Source organism: Hibiscus syriacus, unplaced genomic scaffold (assembly GCF_006381635.1).
Source record: "Hibiscus syriacus cultivar Baekdansim isolate YM2019G1 unplaced genomic scaffold, ASM638163v2 tig00110450_pilon, whole genome shotgun sequence".
Lineage (NCBI taxonomy): Eukaryota > Viridiplantae > Streptophyta > Magnoliopsida > Malvales > Malvaceae > Hibiscus > Hibiscus syriacus.
Window position 1 is genome coordinate 5008766 of NW_024062743.1, and position 18949 is coordinate 5027714.

Below are 18949 nucleotides of genomic sequence, written 5' to 3' on the forward strand. Positions count from 1 at the left end.
TCCTCAGATGTATATCAACAGAAATTACATCAAAACGGAGCTTAATTCTAAAAAACGATCGAATAGGATGATAAATCAGTGAGAAATAGTTTACCGGGTTCGAATTTGGTGAAACGGACTTCGGATTCGGATTTAGGAAGTCAAAAACATAAAATATGACTTTTCGAGAATTTTGAATTTTCAGTCAAAGTAAAATTCTACGGGTTTGATTGGCAATTTTGAGGCATTCGAGTCCGAATTTCGAAAAACGGACAACAGAATCGGACTCGGAACATCGAAAAATGTCAGGATAGGTATATCCGGTCAAAAGTTCTGATCAACAGTGGTCAACGCCGTTCAACGCCGGTCAACGGTCAACGCAAGTCAGCGATCAACAATCGACCATTTTACACAAATATCACCCTAACAGAAATTAATTACAAAATTAGCCACCTTCAGTAAATATTTACGAAACTAACGTCCGAATTTTACATAAATAGCACCCAAACAGAAATTAATTACAAATTTAACACCCAGACAATGCCCACTCTCGGCGGGTGGTGCATGCGACGAAGACACAAATAGCACCCAAACAGAAATTAATTACAAATTTAACACCCAGACAAATTTTAGGGCATTTTGAGACACTTACCAAGCTCGGTTCACAATTTTGAACGGGAGAGCTCGATTTCGAAACGTCGAAAACTTTGATGGCCTCACCCCTACACGCGCCGACGACGGAGAAACGGAGAACACTGGTGGACTCGGAACGATGCAAGGAACATGATGGTGCGGGAGGTGTCGTACACGGATGATCGGATCATCGTGAATAGACAAAAAACCAACTGAAATCGAGTTATTACCGATGATACTTCCGACTGAAATTAACAACGATACTTCTGACTGAAATTAACGACGAACGACGATGATTCACGACGAGAGGTTTGAGGTGTTTTGTTCTTCGATCAGCAACGAACACGATGGTGGTTTCGGTTCGTCGATCGAAGGTCGGACGGCGAGTAGATCGGAGTTGAAATAGGGTTGTTCGATAGGGAAAACTGGAAATTTTTTTCTGCTGAACCTGCGCACGGGGGAGTTTATAATTCATCATATAAAAAATGGTTAAATCATGGGTTTAGTCACTGAATTTCCTGCACTTCTTAAAATGGTCTGCCAACTTTGAAATTTTACATTTAATCCACCTCTTCTTTCAAAATACCAATTAAATCCACCACTTTATAATTTCTAAATTTTTTAGCCCCTAAATTAGGGTGTTACAGTTTGCTAAAGAATAAAATAAAATAAAAATAAAATGAATAAAAATAAAATAAAAAATATAACGAATAGGTTGTCTCCCATTAAGCGCTTTTGGTTAACGTCGTTAGCTCGACGACCTGATTCAGACTATAGGTTTCGAAAGAAATACTTCCTCCACTTCATACGCTTTCTCCAATTAAGAACTTCTTTATGAGAAATTCTATGATCGTATAATTCTTTTATTTTTTTTCTTGTAGATTTTGACTTTCTCATAGGCATTTCTTCGGATCTTTTTTAGCTTTGAAATCTTATCCGAAATAATAACCAGTGAAGTACCATTTTCTCCTTAAAAGGCATTCTTTAAGTGTTTCGACATTTGTTTCAATTCTACCTCAGGTGCCTTGATCCTTCATCTTTGGTGGGAGCTTTCGTTGAAAAATTGCAGACATATTCTCCCAAATTTACCTTTTCGTGCCCCATTAATTTCCTCTTTGTGGTGTAAAGTTCTTTTAAAAATCGAGCATACCTTGGTACTTTTCGAATTAATTCAATAAGAGGTATGTTGACTTGAACTTTTTGGAACACCTCTAAGATCTCCCTTTCTTCTGCTCTTTTATCATGCTTCATTAGTCTTGATGGGAAGGGTGGTGGCGTGATTTCATGAGAAGAAAGAGAAGAATGTGAGTCAGGCGTACCATGTATTTTTAAAGGTAGTGTGTCCTCCTGTTCTTTCTGATGTGCGACTTTTTTTATTGGAACTTCTGGTGAGATAACTTTTCCATTTCAGAGTGTGATGGAACTAACATTCTCTCTCGGATTTAACTCCGTTTGAGAAGGTAGTCTTCCTTGTGATTCTATTTTCCCATAGTTTGAGCTAGTCAGCTTACTTGGTTATCTAACTCTTGAAGATGTGTTTCAGTTCGGCTTTGGAATTTTTCCTGGGATGCAATGAACTTTTCTTGTAAGATTTCCAACTCCCTATAGTTCCTCCAATGATGGATTTTGTATTTGCTGTTGAGGAGGAGGTCTTGGTTAATAAGTTTGTCCTTGATTTGCCGCATAGCTGAAGTTTGGGTAGTCTCTCCATCCTGGATTATAAGTATTATTGTATAGGTTGTATTGTCTTTCTGGAAGACCTGGAAAGCTCCCTACTACATTGATTCATGCATTGTCTCTTTCTTGTATCAACAGACAACAATTCGTCGGATGATCTAGCTTTCTACATATGCCACATGCTCTTATTGCTCCAGATTTTCCTGCAACAAGTGAATTAACTATTTCAGTTAATTTATCTAACTTATTTTCAAGGGAAAATGTACTTATCTCATGAACCCGTTGGCTGGGTTTACTTGAAAACTGTTGAGAGTTGGCTGCCATGGTTGAAATCAATTCCCTTGTTGTTGTTGGGGTCATGTTGATTAATGCTCCTCCACTGGCTGCATCCACCATTTTCATCTTCATTGGTAAAAGGCCTTCATAAAAGTATTGAAGTAACGTTTTCTCACTTAATTTGTGTTGCAAATAACGTGCATAAAGCTTTTTAAATCGCTCCCAATAGTCATAAAGACTTTCTTCAGTCTTTTGTTGAATGGAAAGAATTCTCTTTCGTAACTCGCTTGCTTTAGCTGCTGGAAAGAACCTGTCAAGAAAATTCATCATGTCAGCCAATGAATTAACTGAATTTGGATGTAAAACAATTACAGATCTTTAGCCAAGTCGTCTAAAGAGAAAGGGAAAACTCTCAATTTAATTTGATCCTCGGTAACTCCCTGTGGTTTCATGCTAGTGCAAACCATGTGGAGTTCCAACAAGTGTTTATATGAAACTTCAGTGGGAAAGTCGTGGAAAGTGAGAAGAAGATGAATGAGTCCCGTCTTTAATTGAAATGGAGTCCCGCCACTAGGAAAATTGATGCATAATTGCGTATGAGTGACAGGAGTTGTGGCTAGTTCTTGGATTGTTTGTTTTTCTTTTGCCATCGGAATGTTGTATGTGTCTACTTCAGAGTCTGTCTCCGGATTTGATTCTACTTCTGAACTATGCTCTTGTTTTTCTTGTCGTTTTCTCTTTTCTCGAAGCGTTTGTGTGGGATTCTTCATTCTCGTGTTTCGATCTCCGGATCTTGATCTACTAATTCACCTGGGTTCCTTTTGGTCATAAATCAAAAACTAGAAAAATAAATCAGTACTTGTCGTTAGTCCCCAGCAACGACGCCAATTTGATAACCATCAGTTTATTATCAAAATAATTCATGGCTTCTTAATAAATAGAAAGGAAAAGGTAATATAGAGAAGTAGGGTCGATCCATAGGGACTATGGTTTTTGTGATTTAGTAAAACTGTTTCTTGATTTTAGGGAAAGATAGAAATCCATGTAAAGTTGAAAATGTATAATAAAATAAAATAAATAATAATATAATATAATATAATAATAAATAATAGTAGTAAAGATAAAAAATGGTTTTTTAAAAGTTGTTTTTAAAATAAAATATAAGAATTAAATAAAAGAAAATAATTAAATAAACAAATTAAAGAGATTAAGATAAAGAGAAACTTATAGTGAAAGCAACCTCATACTTCAGCTTCGCCTCAAATTCCTCGGATCATCGAAATATATTTTTACTTCAAGATTCACGTCGGCTTACAAAGACAATTCTTCGATGCCGACTCAGATTGTGTCGTTTCAACAATAACTGATTCCGATCTCAGTTTCCTTTTAGCAAACAATTTTTCTATGTGTGTTCTCAGGAATTTGAATATGCTTCAATAAGCAAATCCTTCTTCAAACGTTAACAAGAACAATATCCAAACTAATGTCGAAATGGTTTGGATTTGAAAAGTAAGCTTAGAAAAAATAGAAAAATCCGAAGCGATTTAAGTAACTTACAATTCTCACGTTTGGAACTGAACCTTCGCTTTAGTCTTCGGCTTGAAAGAAAATTAGCTAAGCATGACCAAAGTCATACTTAGCATAATTGAAAAGTATGCGAAAAATAGAGAGAAAGCTAAAGAGAAAAAGAAGATTTTATTCTCAGATGAGAGAGATAAGTTTCTAGACTTATCCTGAGAGGGTATTTATAGCCTTCAAATTCCTAAAAAAAAACCTAAAACATCTCAAATCCTAATTAAAACACTTACAACTATTTAAACTGAAATACCTAAAAAATAATATTTAAAATAATACTCTAAATCCTAATTAAAATAATAAAACCTATTTAAACTAAAATACCTAAAACAAAGATAAAATATTAAAATAATATCCTAAAACTTAATTAAAATACTAAAACCTATTTAAACTAAAATACAAAGATAAAATATAATGTTTAAAATATTATCCTAAACTTGAGTTTAATTCAAATCCGAATTCCAGTCAGCCTTATTTCCGAAAAGAAAAAAAAACAGAATTCTGTCCTTTTTGTGCAATTTTCAGAATCTGACGTCCTACACAGAAAATGAATCAAAACGAACAATTAAGCCAAAAAACGAATGATTAAGGAGTAATTTAAAAGCAAAATATTAACTAAATTAAGCACTTATCATGGTAGAACAGATAAAAGCGAAAAGACAAGCCATTTAATCTATGCTCATGACGTTTCAAACAAAGGAGTCCAAAGGATGATTTTTTTAACCAAAAAACATGATGAACCAATGGAGTTTTCTTAGAAGAACATCAAGCATAGACACCATCCATGAACGTTGTCGGGTTTGTTTTCTTTATCTCCTTAAGTCTGATTTTCTTTTTCACTAATCTGATAGTGATTATAGGTAACAAAAAGAGACCAGTTTGTGAAGGAACCCCACCGAAAGATGCAATGAAACAAAGAATATGTCATATTACAAGAAGTCTTGAAATTGATCAAATCCTTAAATATTGTTGTCCCTAGCGCACTGTTCGAAAACCATACGGAAAGAACATGGTTCAAGGTTGTTCTTTTTCAATCATAGTCCACAAGTGATTTTTCAATTCAAGATCGTTCTTGTGGCATTCATCCATTCCACTGTTTATAATGCTGGTTATTAGCTCTTTTATAGCTTAAGTGTCACGTTCCATATCCTACCATTTCACTTACATTATATTATGTTGTTAGTTCCTAGCTCCATATAGCTAGTGTGTCTCAATCCATCATCCTTTAATCTTCACAAATACACCATATTTCCTCAATCATGTTTCCATTTCACTTAGCCCACAACCCTATTAACTACCATACTTCAATCTAACCACAACAACCATTTTATTATACGTCTTATATTCATAATTTATTTCACTATCTTTCATTTATATTTTATAAGTTTCCATTTCTAGAATTCAAAGCATTCAAGTTCAACACTTACTAGGTTCATAATCAGGTAACATCATATGACTCAGTAATATTAGAACCGGGATCATATCTTGAACTGAACATTAACCCAATTTTTACCCAATAATTGAGTGTAAGTAAATGAATAATTTATTCATTTATTTATCATGATTATCTATTTTTGGTATTGACAAATAGTAAAATTATGTATGTTGTATTCTCATTTTATATTATACTACTAATTAATCACTACTTCTAGTAATAATTTAATGGTTCAATAAAATACTCCTTAGTTAAAAGATAATCTCTATATCTGATGCAATAACTTATAGCTTGGAATTTGGAATATGACAATATATATTCACATAAAATTCTTGATTTTAAAGATTTATTTATTCAATTGATTTAAACTAAAATTTATAACTCTAAATTTAAGATGTGACACACACACACATATATATTCACATAAAATTCTTGAATCATAAGTAATAAAGAGCAATACCAAATGTTATGATAACAAAGAGCGATAACAGTTGACCTAAACATCTAAAGGTTGACATGAACTGAAATTGACCTGAAATGACCGAAAAATCAAATATTAGATCGAACCAAAATAAATCAATCTGATATTAACCTTACTCAAAGACAATCGACCCGATTGTAACAAGAAGCAAAAACCAACTAATTCGATTTTAACCCGACCCAAAATAAAATCGAACTGATTTGAATGACCCGATTGTCACCTCTAGTGTTGGTGCATCAGGTGGATCATCAGGTTGTTATGGTATGTTACGCAAGGTGTCGACACTACAATTGATTCATCATTTTGTTGTGGCATATCTAATAATACAATTGTAGGAGAGGATGCTGAGGAAACATTGATTAATTCCATAGAAGAATTTTGTGGTATAGGGATTGTAGTTCGTGCAATAAAAGAGAATAAGTGAGGAATAAATTGAACATGACAAGAGACATAAATTTTGTTAGTTTCTGTCTAGATCCAAACATTTATAATTAGACTGCGTCCTAGAGTATCCAAGATAAACACATTCATCGAACGACGATTCAAGTTTATGATTTTTATAATCGTAGCTAATGAAAGCATAAGCATATGAATAGTTAAAGCTTATCTGTAACACCCCATACCTGGTTACGAAGGATTCTCCAGGTACCTGAGCGTACTTTAGAATCCAATCATGTTGGACAGAACAATAACACTAAATATGCATAATAAGTGAAAGTGATTAAAACTAAATAATTATCGTCATTTAATACGAGGTAGCGAGCAACAAAAATATTAATCACAACATTTACACAATCGAACTACGCAAGATAAACAATATTCATAATGCAAGGGTAATTTGGTTATTTCACATCACATGCTTCATAAGTAAACTTCTCATTTTAACCTTACCAATATTCATTATTAATCATAATTTATAGTATGCAAATTTTTATATCAACCGGATGTCAAACAAGGACCTAATTGAACATAACTTTCTTGGGGACTAAAACATAAACACTTTAAAAGTTACACAAGAACAACAAACATGTAATTGACACTCCCATCATGCAATTAAGTATATTAAAGGATTACAGTACAAGTCTCGTCAAATTCTAAGTTAAGGTCTAATATTAACTAGCAAATCAATTTTTTGACCACTTTGAAGACACAAAACACTTTCTAGTCAAACTAGGAGTTAGGAACACTTAAAACCTTTAATAAAAGCAATGTTTACCATTTTTTCGATCTTTTTCCACGGGTCGATCCTTTTTGAAAAGGGATTGACTCTTTCTTTCAAATGATAGATCCTTTTTCTGAAAAAGTGCATAATTCTCATAATCATGTAATTTCAAGCCACTAAACTTCCACATAATTGATCCTAGGGACTAGTTACATGCTTGAACACATTCAAACCTCATCATACATGTCAGAATACACTTGTAGCATGATTCATAACACTTTTAGCAATCAAAGTCAAATTTTGCATAAAAGTTCACTATTGGCACAAGTCACCTAGTCTAATTGAGCATTTGGGTCATTTTATGCATCCTATGAATCTAACACTTTTATTACACTTAGTGTTACTTATCTAAACTCAACAAACAATTCTTTAAGGCACAATTCAACATTTGATTACTTTGACACCTAGGCATGCTTACTAACATGGATTTAACACCAATTACAATAACAACCAATCTGAATCCATCAAGCTAAATCAAATTCAAAATAATCAAATGTACATCAAAATCAACTGAAGTTCATCCCAACATTAAATGTATAAACCCCATGGATCCCATATTGTCCATTTATTCAAAACCACAACATATACGCTTGTGCAATAATTTCCTTGATTGATCACCCGAACTCACTCTTCAATTCATCCTCTAGTCATCTAAAAAATTGTTAAACAATGACTGCGAGCAGAAATCTCACTGAATAAGTAGCATTCTAAGAGATGCACACAAGAAGACTAAAGGAAAGATCCTACATGCATTCTCTCCTCTCTTGTTTTTACCTCAATAATCATACCAACATGTCATGCTTCAATGCTCATATGATCCACCACAATTACATACATAATTCAGACTGCTCTCATGCTTGGTATCATCATATTCCTTGCAGTAAATCATACACATGCATGCACAATTACCTTTCAAGCAAAGTCAGACACAATGTACACATTGGTGCATTTAAGATCAATGGCCTTTGTTCAAAATACAACTCATTCATTGGATAAATGGACTCCATAAAACTCCCCTTCATTTGTGAACGAGGTCCAAATCCATGTGTTTGCAGAGCAAAGCTCAATTAACCAACTTTTCCTCGTAATCTTCTTAGAGCAAAGCTCAATTAACAAACTTTTCCTCGTAATCTTCTTAGACCAAAGCTCAACACACCAACCTTACCCCGTATAACCCTAACACGTATAGAAAATATAGAGTACTCTTTCCTAGGCATGCCTTTCATATCGGAAGGTCCTACTAAGAACATAAGTATAACACCCATAACTCGTATACGTCTTGAAATATGAGTTAAAGATGTCACATTAATATTTTAAACATTCTTTCTACATTAACCTTTAAAATTTCGTTCCGTTTAACAATTTAAAACTACTTAAAAAATCACGTATAAATATAAAATAATAATTTATATTGCCAAAACAAAATCGATTTTAGGCAACAAGTAGGCAGTTTAATGTTGTTTTATAATCTATGTAAATCTGCCTAGACACCGCTTAATTTTAAAAACCATTTTAAATATAATATCATATATATTATTCATCCATAGATTCGAATATAACTAACACTAACCAAACTAGAATTTACTATTATAGACCATTCTAAATAAATTCGATAAAGCAAACAGACAGTATAATATACATGTCAGTAAAAGTTAAAAGAACATCAGAGATGCCTTACTGATATTTTTGGTAGGTGGTGTTTCCAAAAAGATGCTCAAGAGGCTCCTACCTCACGTATTTTTACTAATCTGAACCTATGCATGAAAATTTTCACGTGATAAGTAAAACTTAGTGAGGCAGTAACACGACTAAGGTGAGATAAAACACAAAATATCATAAATAATTAAAAACATTAAAATGTAATTTAAATAAAATCATTGAACTTTCAAAATGAACTATTCGAGTCATTTTCCTCTTCAGAAACTCGAAAATCATCATCTCATGAGTTATCAAAATCATGTAAACCAATATTAGATATAACAACTATTTCATATTTTTTCATTCGTACATATTTCAGAACTTCCATTTTCATTTTCATATTCTTTTCTTTCAGATACATTTTATAACTTTCAGATTTTTTTCATATCTCGATGTATATGTAAGAGAATGCAAGGTACGTGAGTCGGACATAATACTCGCACTAAGCACCAACAGTGCCATCATCGCCATCAGAATATGCACTGCAAGTGCAGCCATAACACTTGCACCAATGATGCCATTCATAATGTACACGAATGAATCATATCGGAGTTAGACTCTACTTTACTCAACTTAACGGCATGCCAAGTGTACCAACGACTCCCAATGCAACATACAATTGGCTCTTAGATCATATCATATTCATTTATTAATCATAAATTTCAAATCATAACCATTTTCATTCCATCAATATAAAAATTTTAACTTGGGTAGTTCATAACCCAAATCATCCATAATTTAAATATAGATATCATATAAAATACTTTAGGCAATTCATGTCCAAAGATCATTTTAGAGATTTCATTCAAATATATTTTCAGAAAATATCATTTATGGAAATATTGGTTAATTCACACCCAAAAGTCATTAATAAAACCTTTATGTAAGCATTACGAAAATATTCCATAATTAGAATTAAAATTTATACTTTAAAATAATATGAAGTTTAGTCACAAGTCTTCGTCGATCAAGATAAATAATTAAATAAGATTGCTCTCACCTCTGACTCACTACTGATCCTTTTCTATTATATCCTTTTGCTCTGGTGCTTTGCCTTTCACTTTCAAGTCACTAGAATCACAAGTTTTGTCGTAATTTATACGACATCACATACATAACACGATTTTCAAACTATATGTTAGTATTATACTAACATAATCTAATTACGATAAAATAAATTCTACAAAACACAATCGGTCTTAAATCTATATAAAACTAAATCATAATTTCATCATAACTTCAAACTTTCCAAAATAGTTATTCAATTCTATAAACAATCATCTTCATCACCGACCCTTTAACTTTCATAAACTTTGCATCTAAATCACCATTATGAATTCTATTTAGAATTCACATCAACTTTTTCATTTAATTTAAAACGTTTTTTCACCATTTTACTTATTCCAAACCAAACATTAAAATTTCCAGCATGTAAATAATAAATTCAATCCAATAGTTTAACAATTGAAAACTTGTAATTTCATCCTTAATTTTCCCTAACCTTTTCGAATTCAACCATTAACATTACCAACTTGCAAATCGATCCTAAACATATAATTAAATTTGAAAATCAGCATTCAAGAAATAATTTCCATCATTGTAATTTTATACTCAAATAGTACCATCACATTTATAAACTTGCAATCAAGTCCCTAAATTTATAAGCATCCGAATTCCGCCATGGAATTTCAAAAAAAAATTGTACTTTGATCCCAAATCAATGTTCTAACTTAAAATTTCAGCAGTCCATAATTAAATTCAACATTGAATACCCATAATTGCACAATTTCTCATCAATGTCTCATAATTTCCAAAACTTGCAAAATATTCATTTTACAATCTCAAGGTTCCAAATTGATCCAATTCAATCTCCAAATCACATAGAATTCATCCAATATCCATTCTAAACAATAGAAAAGTTTTCAACATTTTTCCCTTATTTTTATCCCTATGACCGAATATCCCAAAATAACTAGGGTGAACTTTTCACTCAATTTCAAACATGAATTCAACTTCCTAACATCAAGTTCATGCTATTCTAATCTTCATAACATCGAATTCAATTAAAATGCAATCCATCATCATAAACCCTAGCTTGGCTGAAATTTATATATTGACTTACACTTGATTTTAATCATTAAACATGCTTTAGAATTACTCTACAACATCGAAACATGTTGAAACTCAACATCCAAACATGATTTTTATGAATTTTTTATACCAAATGATAAAGAATTTCAAAAGGATTAATTCTCTATCTTATAGCGTAACTCAAAAAACAACCATGTAACTTCAAAAATCAAAACAAAATTCTTACTTTGGGTGGCTACGAAGTTTTGGGCAAAAGGGGAAGATAAGCTGAAAATTTACTTATTTATTTTTCTAGTAATTGTCATTTAAAACACTTGGCACCATTCTAATATAGTTGAATTTAAAATTCAATTAATGCGAAATTCCACTTTCACCCTCAATGAATCACGATAATTACCAATTTCCATTGAAATATCTTCCATTAAAATATCTCATAGTGAAAGATGATCCAACTTGAAGTTTACTTTCTAGTTTAGCCATGTAATTTTTAAAAATTATAATTTAGTCACTAAATTTCCCAATTTCAGCTAAATAGGGAAAATTAACTTTGATTTCACAAATACATGCTAAATTTTGTTGTTCTAAATTATGGAAATAATATTTCCAACCTTTCTCTAGCATCCTTCAAATTTTCATAAAATTATAGTTCTATCCGTTTATCCAATTTCTTATCGGGTTTTACTACTTTATAACTTTAAATACAAATCCAGAATCAAAATTCTGATACCCGTGAAAATTTTATTTTGGAACAAATTATCTATTTATGGGCCAAAATATATAACTTTTGAAAATTATATTTTTGAATCCCTGAACTTTCACAAAGTATATATTTTGGCCACTAAACTTTCAAACATACATTTTGGTCAGTGGCCAAAACTTGGGGTATTACAATAAGCCGTGTAATCCAAGTTATCAAGAGTGGTAGTCAAATGGTGCATAGCCTATATGCATATAAATTTCAAACTCATTTCAAAACACTAAACAAAATTGGTTGTCATGATCAACCCTGTATGGAAGCGCGTTGCTCACCCATACACGGATAGTGAATTTGGTCCACTTATCCTTACACATTCATATATATACACATACATTTCAAAAGCACATTGGAAATCTCTATGCACCACTCGCAACGCATTATCAATGCATAATCAATATTCAAATGTCAATGCACATACCACGTTAATTACTTGCAGCAACATTTATATTCACATACATCGGAGTTTGGTCTATAATAATCACACTACACTACACCTTCAATTACACTTGCACATATCCATCCATTAAGAATAAAAGTTGCTTACCTCGATAACGTAACTAACTGATTCCACCCTCAAATGCTAATCAAACGACTATCCACAATTGAAGCACCATTTTCCTCAATCACACACGAATTAGGAACCTTAGAAAGCAAGTCAACATGTCACAAAAACATCCAAAATAGAGCGGAAAATTTTGCTTCAGAAACATAACGAAAATAAACTGAAAGATCGAAAACCTTACTGATTACGCGATCTAAACCCCCTAACTCAATCACACTACTTCCACTTGATCAAGATAGCCAATAACACTCAAAATCAACACCTAAACACTCAAATAACACAAAAACAACAATAATCAACACAATTTCTTGGATTCCCGAAAAAAGTCCAAATCAAGCTTGTTTTACAGATTTCTTTATTAAAACCATAAGCAATTGAAAAACTAATTTGGTATGATAATAATATCATCATAAAAACCTCAATCGTCAGAATAAAACCTTGAAATATGTTCAAGAAAAATAACTCATTAAATACCTCAGAAAAATCAAGTTTAATTCTCAATACTTTTTTTTAAAAGAAATTGATCAATCAAGATCATCAAAATATTTAGTCATTAATCATTGAAGAACAATAAGAAACCATGCAAAAGAGAATTAACTTGCTGAAAATGAAGAAAGAAAGATAAAGAAGATAGAAGAGAATAAAGAAGAACAAGAAGCTATGTCAACACCTAAGGAATGGATGGCAATTGGATGGCAATTGAATGGAATTGAATCAAGGATGAATTTAGGATGAAAATCAAGAAGAAATAAAAAAAATCAGCTTGCAATTGGAACCAATGAAGAAGGAAAGATTCAGCCAGAGACACTTTTGGGAGAGAAAATAGGAGAAAAAGAATTGTGATTGGATAAAAAGAATGAAATGAACGGTTAAGGAAAAACGAAATGAAAACTAGAAACAATTTAAGAGAATGAATGTAGACAATAATTAAGACAAAGGAGAATAAAGATACGACTGAAAAAGGAGGGGGAAGATACAAAAATAGCCTTGGTAAAATTGCTTCATAGATTTCAATATTAGATCCTTGTTACAATTTAGTCACTAAATTCATATTTCAAATTTATTCAATTTAGTCACTAAACAAGAAATTATCATATTATTAAAAACATATTTAATATTCCAAAAACCATTGAAACAATGATAATAATATTTATAAATTTTGAAAACTGAAAATATCATAAAAAATCCAGGAAAATACCTAATCATTGACCTGAACTACTAACCCTAACTTTACGACGTTACATTATCATTGTTCGATGATCGTGGATAAAGTATGGAGGATGGTAAAATATTATCCAGTATCAGTGTTTTCATCCAATTGATGAGATAAACAACTGCTTGAAAAAAAATGATGTCAATACACTGCTGGAAGTAATGCAAAGTGAAGTAGAGAAAGATCAGTCTCCACTATGTGACGATGTCTCTGTTCAGTAGTCCTATTGTATTAAGGAGTATGAGGTGATGAAGTGAAGTGTGAAATGCCTTCCAAATTTAGAATAGATAAGATTTTAACAAACTCACATCCATTATCAGAGAATAAGGACATAATAGTCTAGTTGAAAAAACATTCAACAAGCCTTTTAAATTGAGGAAAAATTGTTGTAACATAGATTCCTTCTTCATCGGATATAACCAAATATACTTGTGAAGTGATCAACAAACACTATATAATATGAATATTCATCATAACACATGTGTTTAGTGCTCCAAACATTAAAATAAAGTAATTCAATAGGGCGAAAGCTTACCATATTGTTGTCAGTGTGTTACATACACGAAGAGCAACAACTATTGGACGATATCATCGCCTGATTGATTGTCAATGGAAATAAATAGATCTGTATCAAAAACAAGATAGTCTGCCAAGGTAAGATCAGAGGAAATATCCTGCATGCCTTTCATGTAGTCAGAAATAAATATGAGACCACGTAGATTGCAAGCCATCTTGGATTCTCGAGCATATTTTGTGACTAGTGTATATTATTTCATTTTAGCGGTGATAATGGATGAAATGAAGGGTTGAAATAGGTCATCTCAACTACCAAGAAGAGCACTGATAAAAATTTGATCTTGTTGATACCATTGCAGATATCCAAGATTAGCAATTTTTATTGCGCCATCGGTAAGATGAGATGGATAAGGTTGCGATCTATCAATATAATTGATTAACCAAAGCAAATGATAGTGGTCCTCACTTTCGATGCCAAACAAAAAAGTTGGCAGACGTAAGTTTAATTGGAAAGTAGATTGGCGTATTGAGATGCACAATATTATTGGTTGTGGAAGACAGAGACATGGGAGGATATCCGATTTGAAGAAGAGCGAAGGAGGAAAAAATAATAATCAAGTAGAGAAATTATATTAGGATCTGATTACCATGGAAAGTATTTCAATATTTGGTGAATGTAATATTTACTAGTGGTGAGTATATATAGATTACAAGGAAACCAAATTATACAAAGATAAGGAAAGTCAAAGGTTACACAAGATAAGGTTTATTACAAGGTAAAATTGGATTGAATAGGATTAAACAATAATCTAATATTTATCTTTGATATTGCATACTTTTGACATATAGAATAATCTATTTATCTTGATCTCATCAAGTAGTTTCAGTGGCCATTTGACAATGAACGTTTAAATATCATACAGTCTCTAGTGCTCGAACTTGAGACCTCTAAGAATAACAATCATTTCTTAAACTACTGAGGTAGCTTGGTTCGTGCAAGTTAAGATGATACTTAAATAATATAAATTGCATCTTAATATTTCTTTCCTTTATCAACATCCTTGTTCAAAAAACAAAACTTGTGTACAAAAGAATGACTTTATTAATTTAAGGGAAAAACATATCAACACCTATTAATTATCTAGATTTCTAAATCAAAGAATAATGCACACTTAAATGCTTGAATCCATGTTCTTATGTGCTTTATAATAACAAACATGTCAATCGAAGTAAGTTTTTATATGAAAGAAAAAAATACGTGCTTGTAGGATTATAATCATTGCATACTTTAGGCATATACAATAATCTTGCTTATCTTCTATTATGTCTTGCACACGAATCTCATTTCCTATAATAATCCCAATATTTTTTTCTTATTTTTAATCCTATTTGTAGGTTTAAGGGAGGGACAATTAATCATTCATTTCATGATATTGAAGAAGCAATATTTTTCTACCATCTATAACTAATTTCTTGTTCAATTAAGTCATGATCCAAATCCCAAACCTTAAATCAAAAACTTTCATCATCACAAAACATAAATCCACTAGAGTTCTGATTTGTCTAAATTAGGCACTGTATAAGTTCTGTTCAGTGCTAGTATGAGAAGGTCAAACCTACATGTGACATGATCATCTCCTGTGTCTTATAATTTTCATTATTACAATTTTCAAATGATAAAACCATTAAAAGCAATGAAAACAACGTAAAAACTGAAATTGTCTCATCAGAGCCAAGAATTACACATTAATGACATCATTCTTTTACAAACCGATTCAAATTTTATCTGTTTGATTCAAATTTTATTCTATTTAAAATTCCAATACCCGAATTTGACCTAAAAGGAAAAACTCCCTACTCTAACTTGATTCACCCAAAATATTATATATTGTTTTACAATATTAAATAAAATATATATTATAGAAGTACAAAACGTCGAAATTTTTTCATGATCTTAATTAGTTTATGTTTCTTCCCCTTGTGATAAGTCTATAAGACTATCAAAAGGAAAAATCTCTCTAGATGTCTAGAAACTCATTCATACCTAGGATTATATAGATCATTACTCTCAGACTAAATATAACGTTACATATATATTTGCAGAGAATCATTGAATTTATTTGCTAAATAGCAATGGTTTCAACTCTAGGAGAAGTCACATCCATGCACATCACTTCAAGTGGCTGAATTTTATTTTCTTTGCAGCTGATATAATAAATGCCTAAAAAACCGATCTGCCTACGTATAAAATAGGTTGTGAATATACAAAAAAAAGTAAAAGGATATTACTGCTCAATCGTATCGAAAACAACCATAGCGTACGCATACTTAGTTTCTATTATCATTTTGTTAACATCATACAAACTGCAAACTCGTAAAAAGCACCAGAGATAATTAAGATAACAATGAGCTAAATGGGGAACATTGGAGACACATGCATGTAATGATGTAAACATAGTACTAAACTACGGTTTCTGTTAGAGACACATACTTAGTTTTATGTTGCAAATTCAGTTTGTGGCGTCGCGATAACCCTTAAACTGTTATGACAAGAACGTTACAATGCACTGCGGCTGCAATTTAATACTATGTCCGTAATTCAAGGGCTTGCTGGTGGGAAGAACTGCATACCGGCATTGAAAGGGTCAAGCATAGTTGATTCAGGATTTTGTTGCTGAGATCTTTCGCCACCACGGGTTTCGGGGCCTTGATCGTAAAGGATTCCCTTGAATACATGCCCGGCGATGTTCACAGCCGTTTGATAAGCGTACTGATTCTCATCTAAATCGTCCACAGCGTTTACTTTTACACAGCGGAAGTCTGCTGGATAGCTCACTTCAGGAGGGAAATTATACAGTTCCAACCCTAATTTTCAAAACTCCGTCAACATTAGAAACAAATAAAGAATAAAGTAAAGAAAAGGTATAGGGGCACCTTGATTCTCTCGTTGGTGTTCATTTTGCCGTTGTTGTTGCTTCTCTCGCCTTGTACCAGCAGGAATCCAAGTACTTTTAACATGAGTTTGGCAGTGGAACCCTCGGCTTCTGCAACAAGTCCGGCATCTGAAATGGGGACAGTCTTTCTTGGCCTGGTTTCCACAATCCTGGCAGCTGATGACTCCTCCTTGTCTCGTATTTGTAAACCCTACTGTTGCTCTTGAAGACGACTCGTCATACTGTGGCCATATCTCAAACCCTTTGTTGCACATCTCCTCGCTTCTGTACGGATTCAGGTTTTCCTCTTTGTCTTCTCCTTCTGGTCCACCTACATAGAAGAAGCCTGCCATTTGTCACACTCTAAAGCTGAAACTCACCTCAATTTGGACCAAATTCCATACAGAAGCACATATTTAGGTCTATATAGCGTAGCGGAAGATTTCGAAAATGTAATTATAAAAAAATAACGGTGAGAAGATAAATCATATTAATAAAGGTGGATCACAACTGTAATTTAATGGAGAATGGTTAATTACGACAATAATAGGTTTTAAAAATATCCTACAGTATGTTATTGTTATTAAAATTATTATATTTTATAATAAATTATATGAATTAAAAAGAAAAATTACAACTATAATTATTGCAGTAACTACAATAACACCCATTATATTAACAATCATAATAAGTACAACACAGCTACAATTTAAATTAACACGCCTACCACACAAATGAGTCAAAAGGTAAAAAGGGAAGGCTAAGATTTGAAAGAGCGGGAGAAAATTAGGGAAAAAGAAAAGCAACTGTTAAAGTACCTATCAGGTCCCTCTGTTATATATATTATATCAGTTTAGTTCTTTTACTATTAAATAGATCAATTTAACATCGCTGTTATAGAGGTCGATTAAAATTAGTCATTTTACTATTTAATGGATTAATTTAATCCTTCTATTAGTAAGAATAGTCAAATAAAGCCAATTTATTTTACAGAATTAACATTTATTAAAAATAATATTAAAATTAGTTCTTCCTTTCGTAGTTCAACTCCAAAAAAAATCAATTTGCAAAACTGTTAAAGCTATAAAAATATTATTTTTGTTTAGTAACTTATATTCTCTCAACAGAAATATTAATCTTTATTAAAAATTGGCATTAATAATATTTTTCACAAGTATTGAATATTAGCGGAGCCACAACTTGGTGAGGGTGAGCATGTGACCACCCTGAAATCTAAATTTTCTTCGATTAGTTATTTATTTTATTGATAGTGTCCAACCCTGAAATTTTTCGTGTCCACCCTAAAATTTTATTTTTATCCATTTCATTTAAAAAATTTATGTTATTAATGTATGTGTGCCCATCTTGAAAATATATATTTAAATCCGCAACTTAAATTCAAATACTATAATATCTGATAACTATCGTTTTGCTATCAAAATAATTTTGGCTTCTTAATAAGTAAAAAGTGAGAGTAGTATAGAGAAGCATGGTCGATCCACAGGGACTCTGGTGTTTATGATTTAGAAGAAGATAGAAATTTAGATAAGGATAAAAAGATAAAAATAAAATAAAATAAATTATTAAATATAAATTATTTTAAAAGGAAGATAAGGATAAATAATAAATAATAATTATAAGATAATGATAAAGATAAGAAGGGGGAGTTTTTAAATTGTTTAAAGAAATATAATGAGATAAAAATTAAATAAACAATAAAATAAATAAAATAAATTGAGATAAAGAAGACTTATGGTAAGAATAGCCTCAGACTTCAGCTTTGCCTCAAATTTCTCGGATCATCGAAATAAATCTTTACTTCAAGATTCATGTCGGCTACTTGTCTACAATGAAAATTCCTTGTGATTATGCTTTGTATGCCGAATATCCAAGTGCACTCT

At 31.8% G+C, this 18949-nt stretch overlaps 1 protein-coding gene and 1 long non-coding RNA gene across 4 annotated transcripts; both read right to left on the reverse strand.

Annotated features, from left to right (window-relative positions):
- Positions 1-8774: 8774 nt before the first annotated feature.
- LOC120126097 lies at positions 8775-13207 on the reverse strand. Of its 3 annotated transcripts, XR_005516429.1 has the most exons (5): positions 13057-13207; positions 12563-12648; positions 12369-12466; positions 9977-10047; positions 8775-9032 (listed from the first exon to the last, which is right to left on the reverse strand). It is a non-coding gene; the product is annotated as an uncharacterized LOC120126097 (long non-coding RNA). The 3 variants fall into 3 exon arrangements; XR_005516430.1 differs by lacking the exon at positions 9977-10047 and having other exon boundaries at positions 8957-9032; positions 12568-12648; XR_005516428.1 differs by lacking the exon at positions 9977-10047 and having other exon boundaries at positions 8957-9032.
- Positions 13208-16714: 3507 nt separating this feature from the next.
- On the reverse strand, positions 16715-17401 carry LOC120126174 (protein SHI RELATED SEQUENCE 3-like). The gene is made up of 2 exons (XM_039144446.1): positions 17050-17401; positions 16715-16980 (listed from the first exon to the last, which is right to left on the reverse strand). The coding sequence occupies exons 1-2, from the start codon at positions 17399-17401 to the stop codon at positions 16715-16717; spliced, it is 618 nt and encodes a 205-aa protein (XP_039000377.1).
- Positions 17402-18949: the final 1548 nt, after the last annotated feature.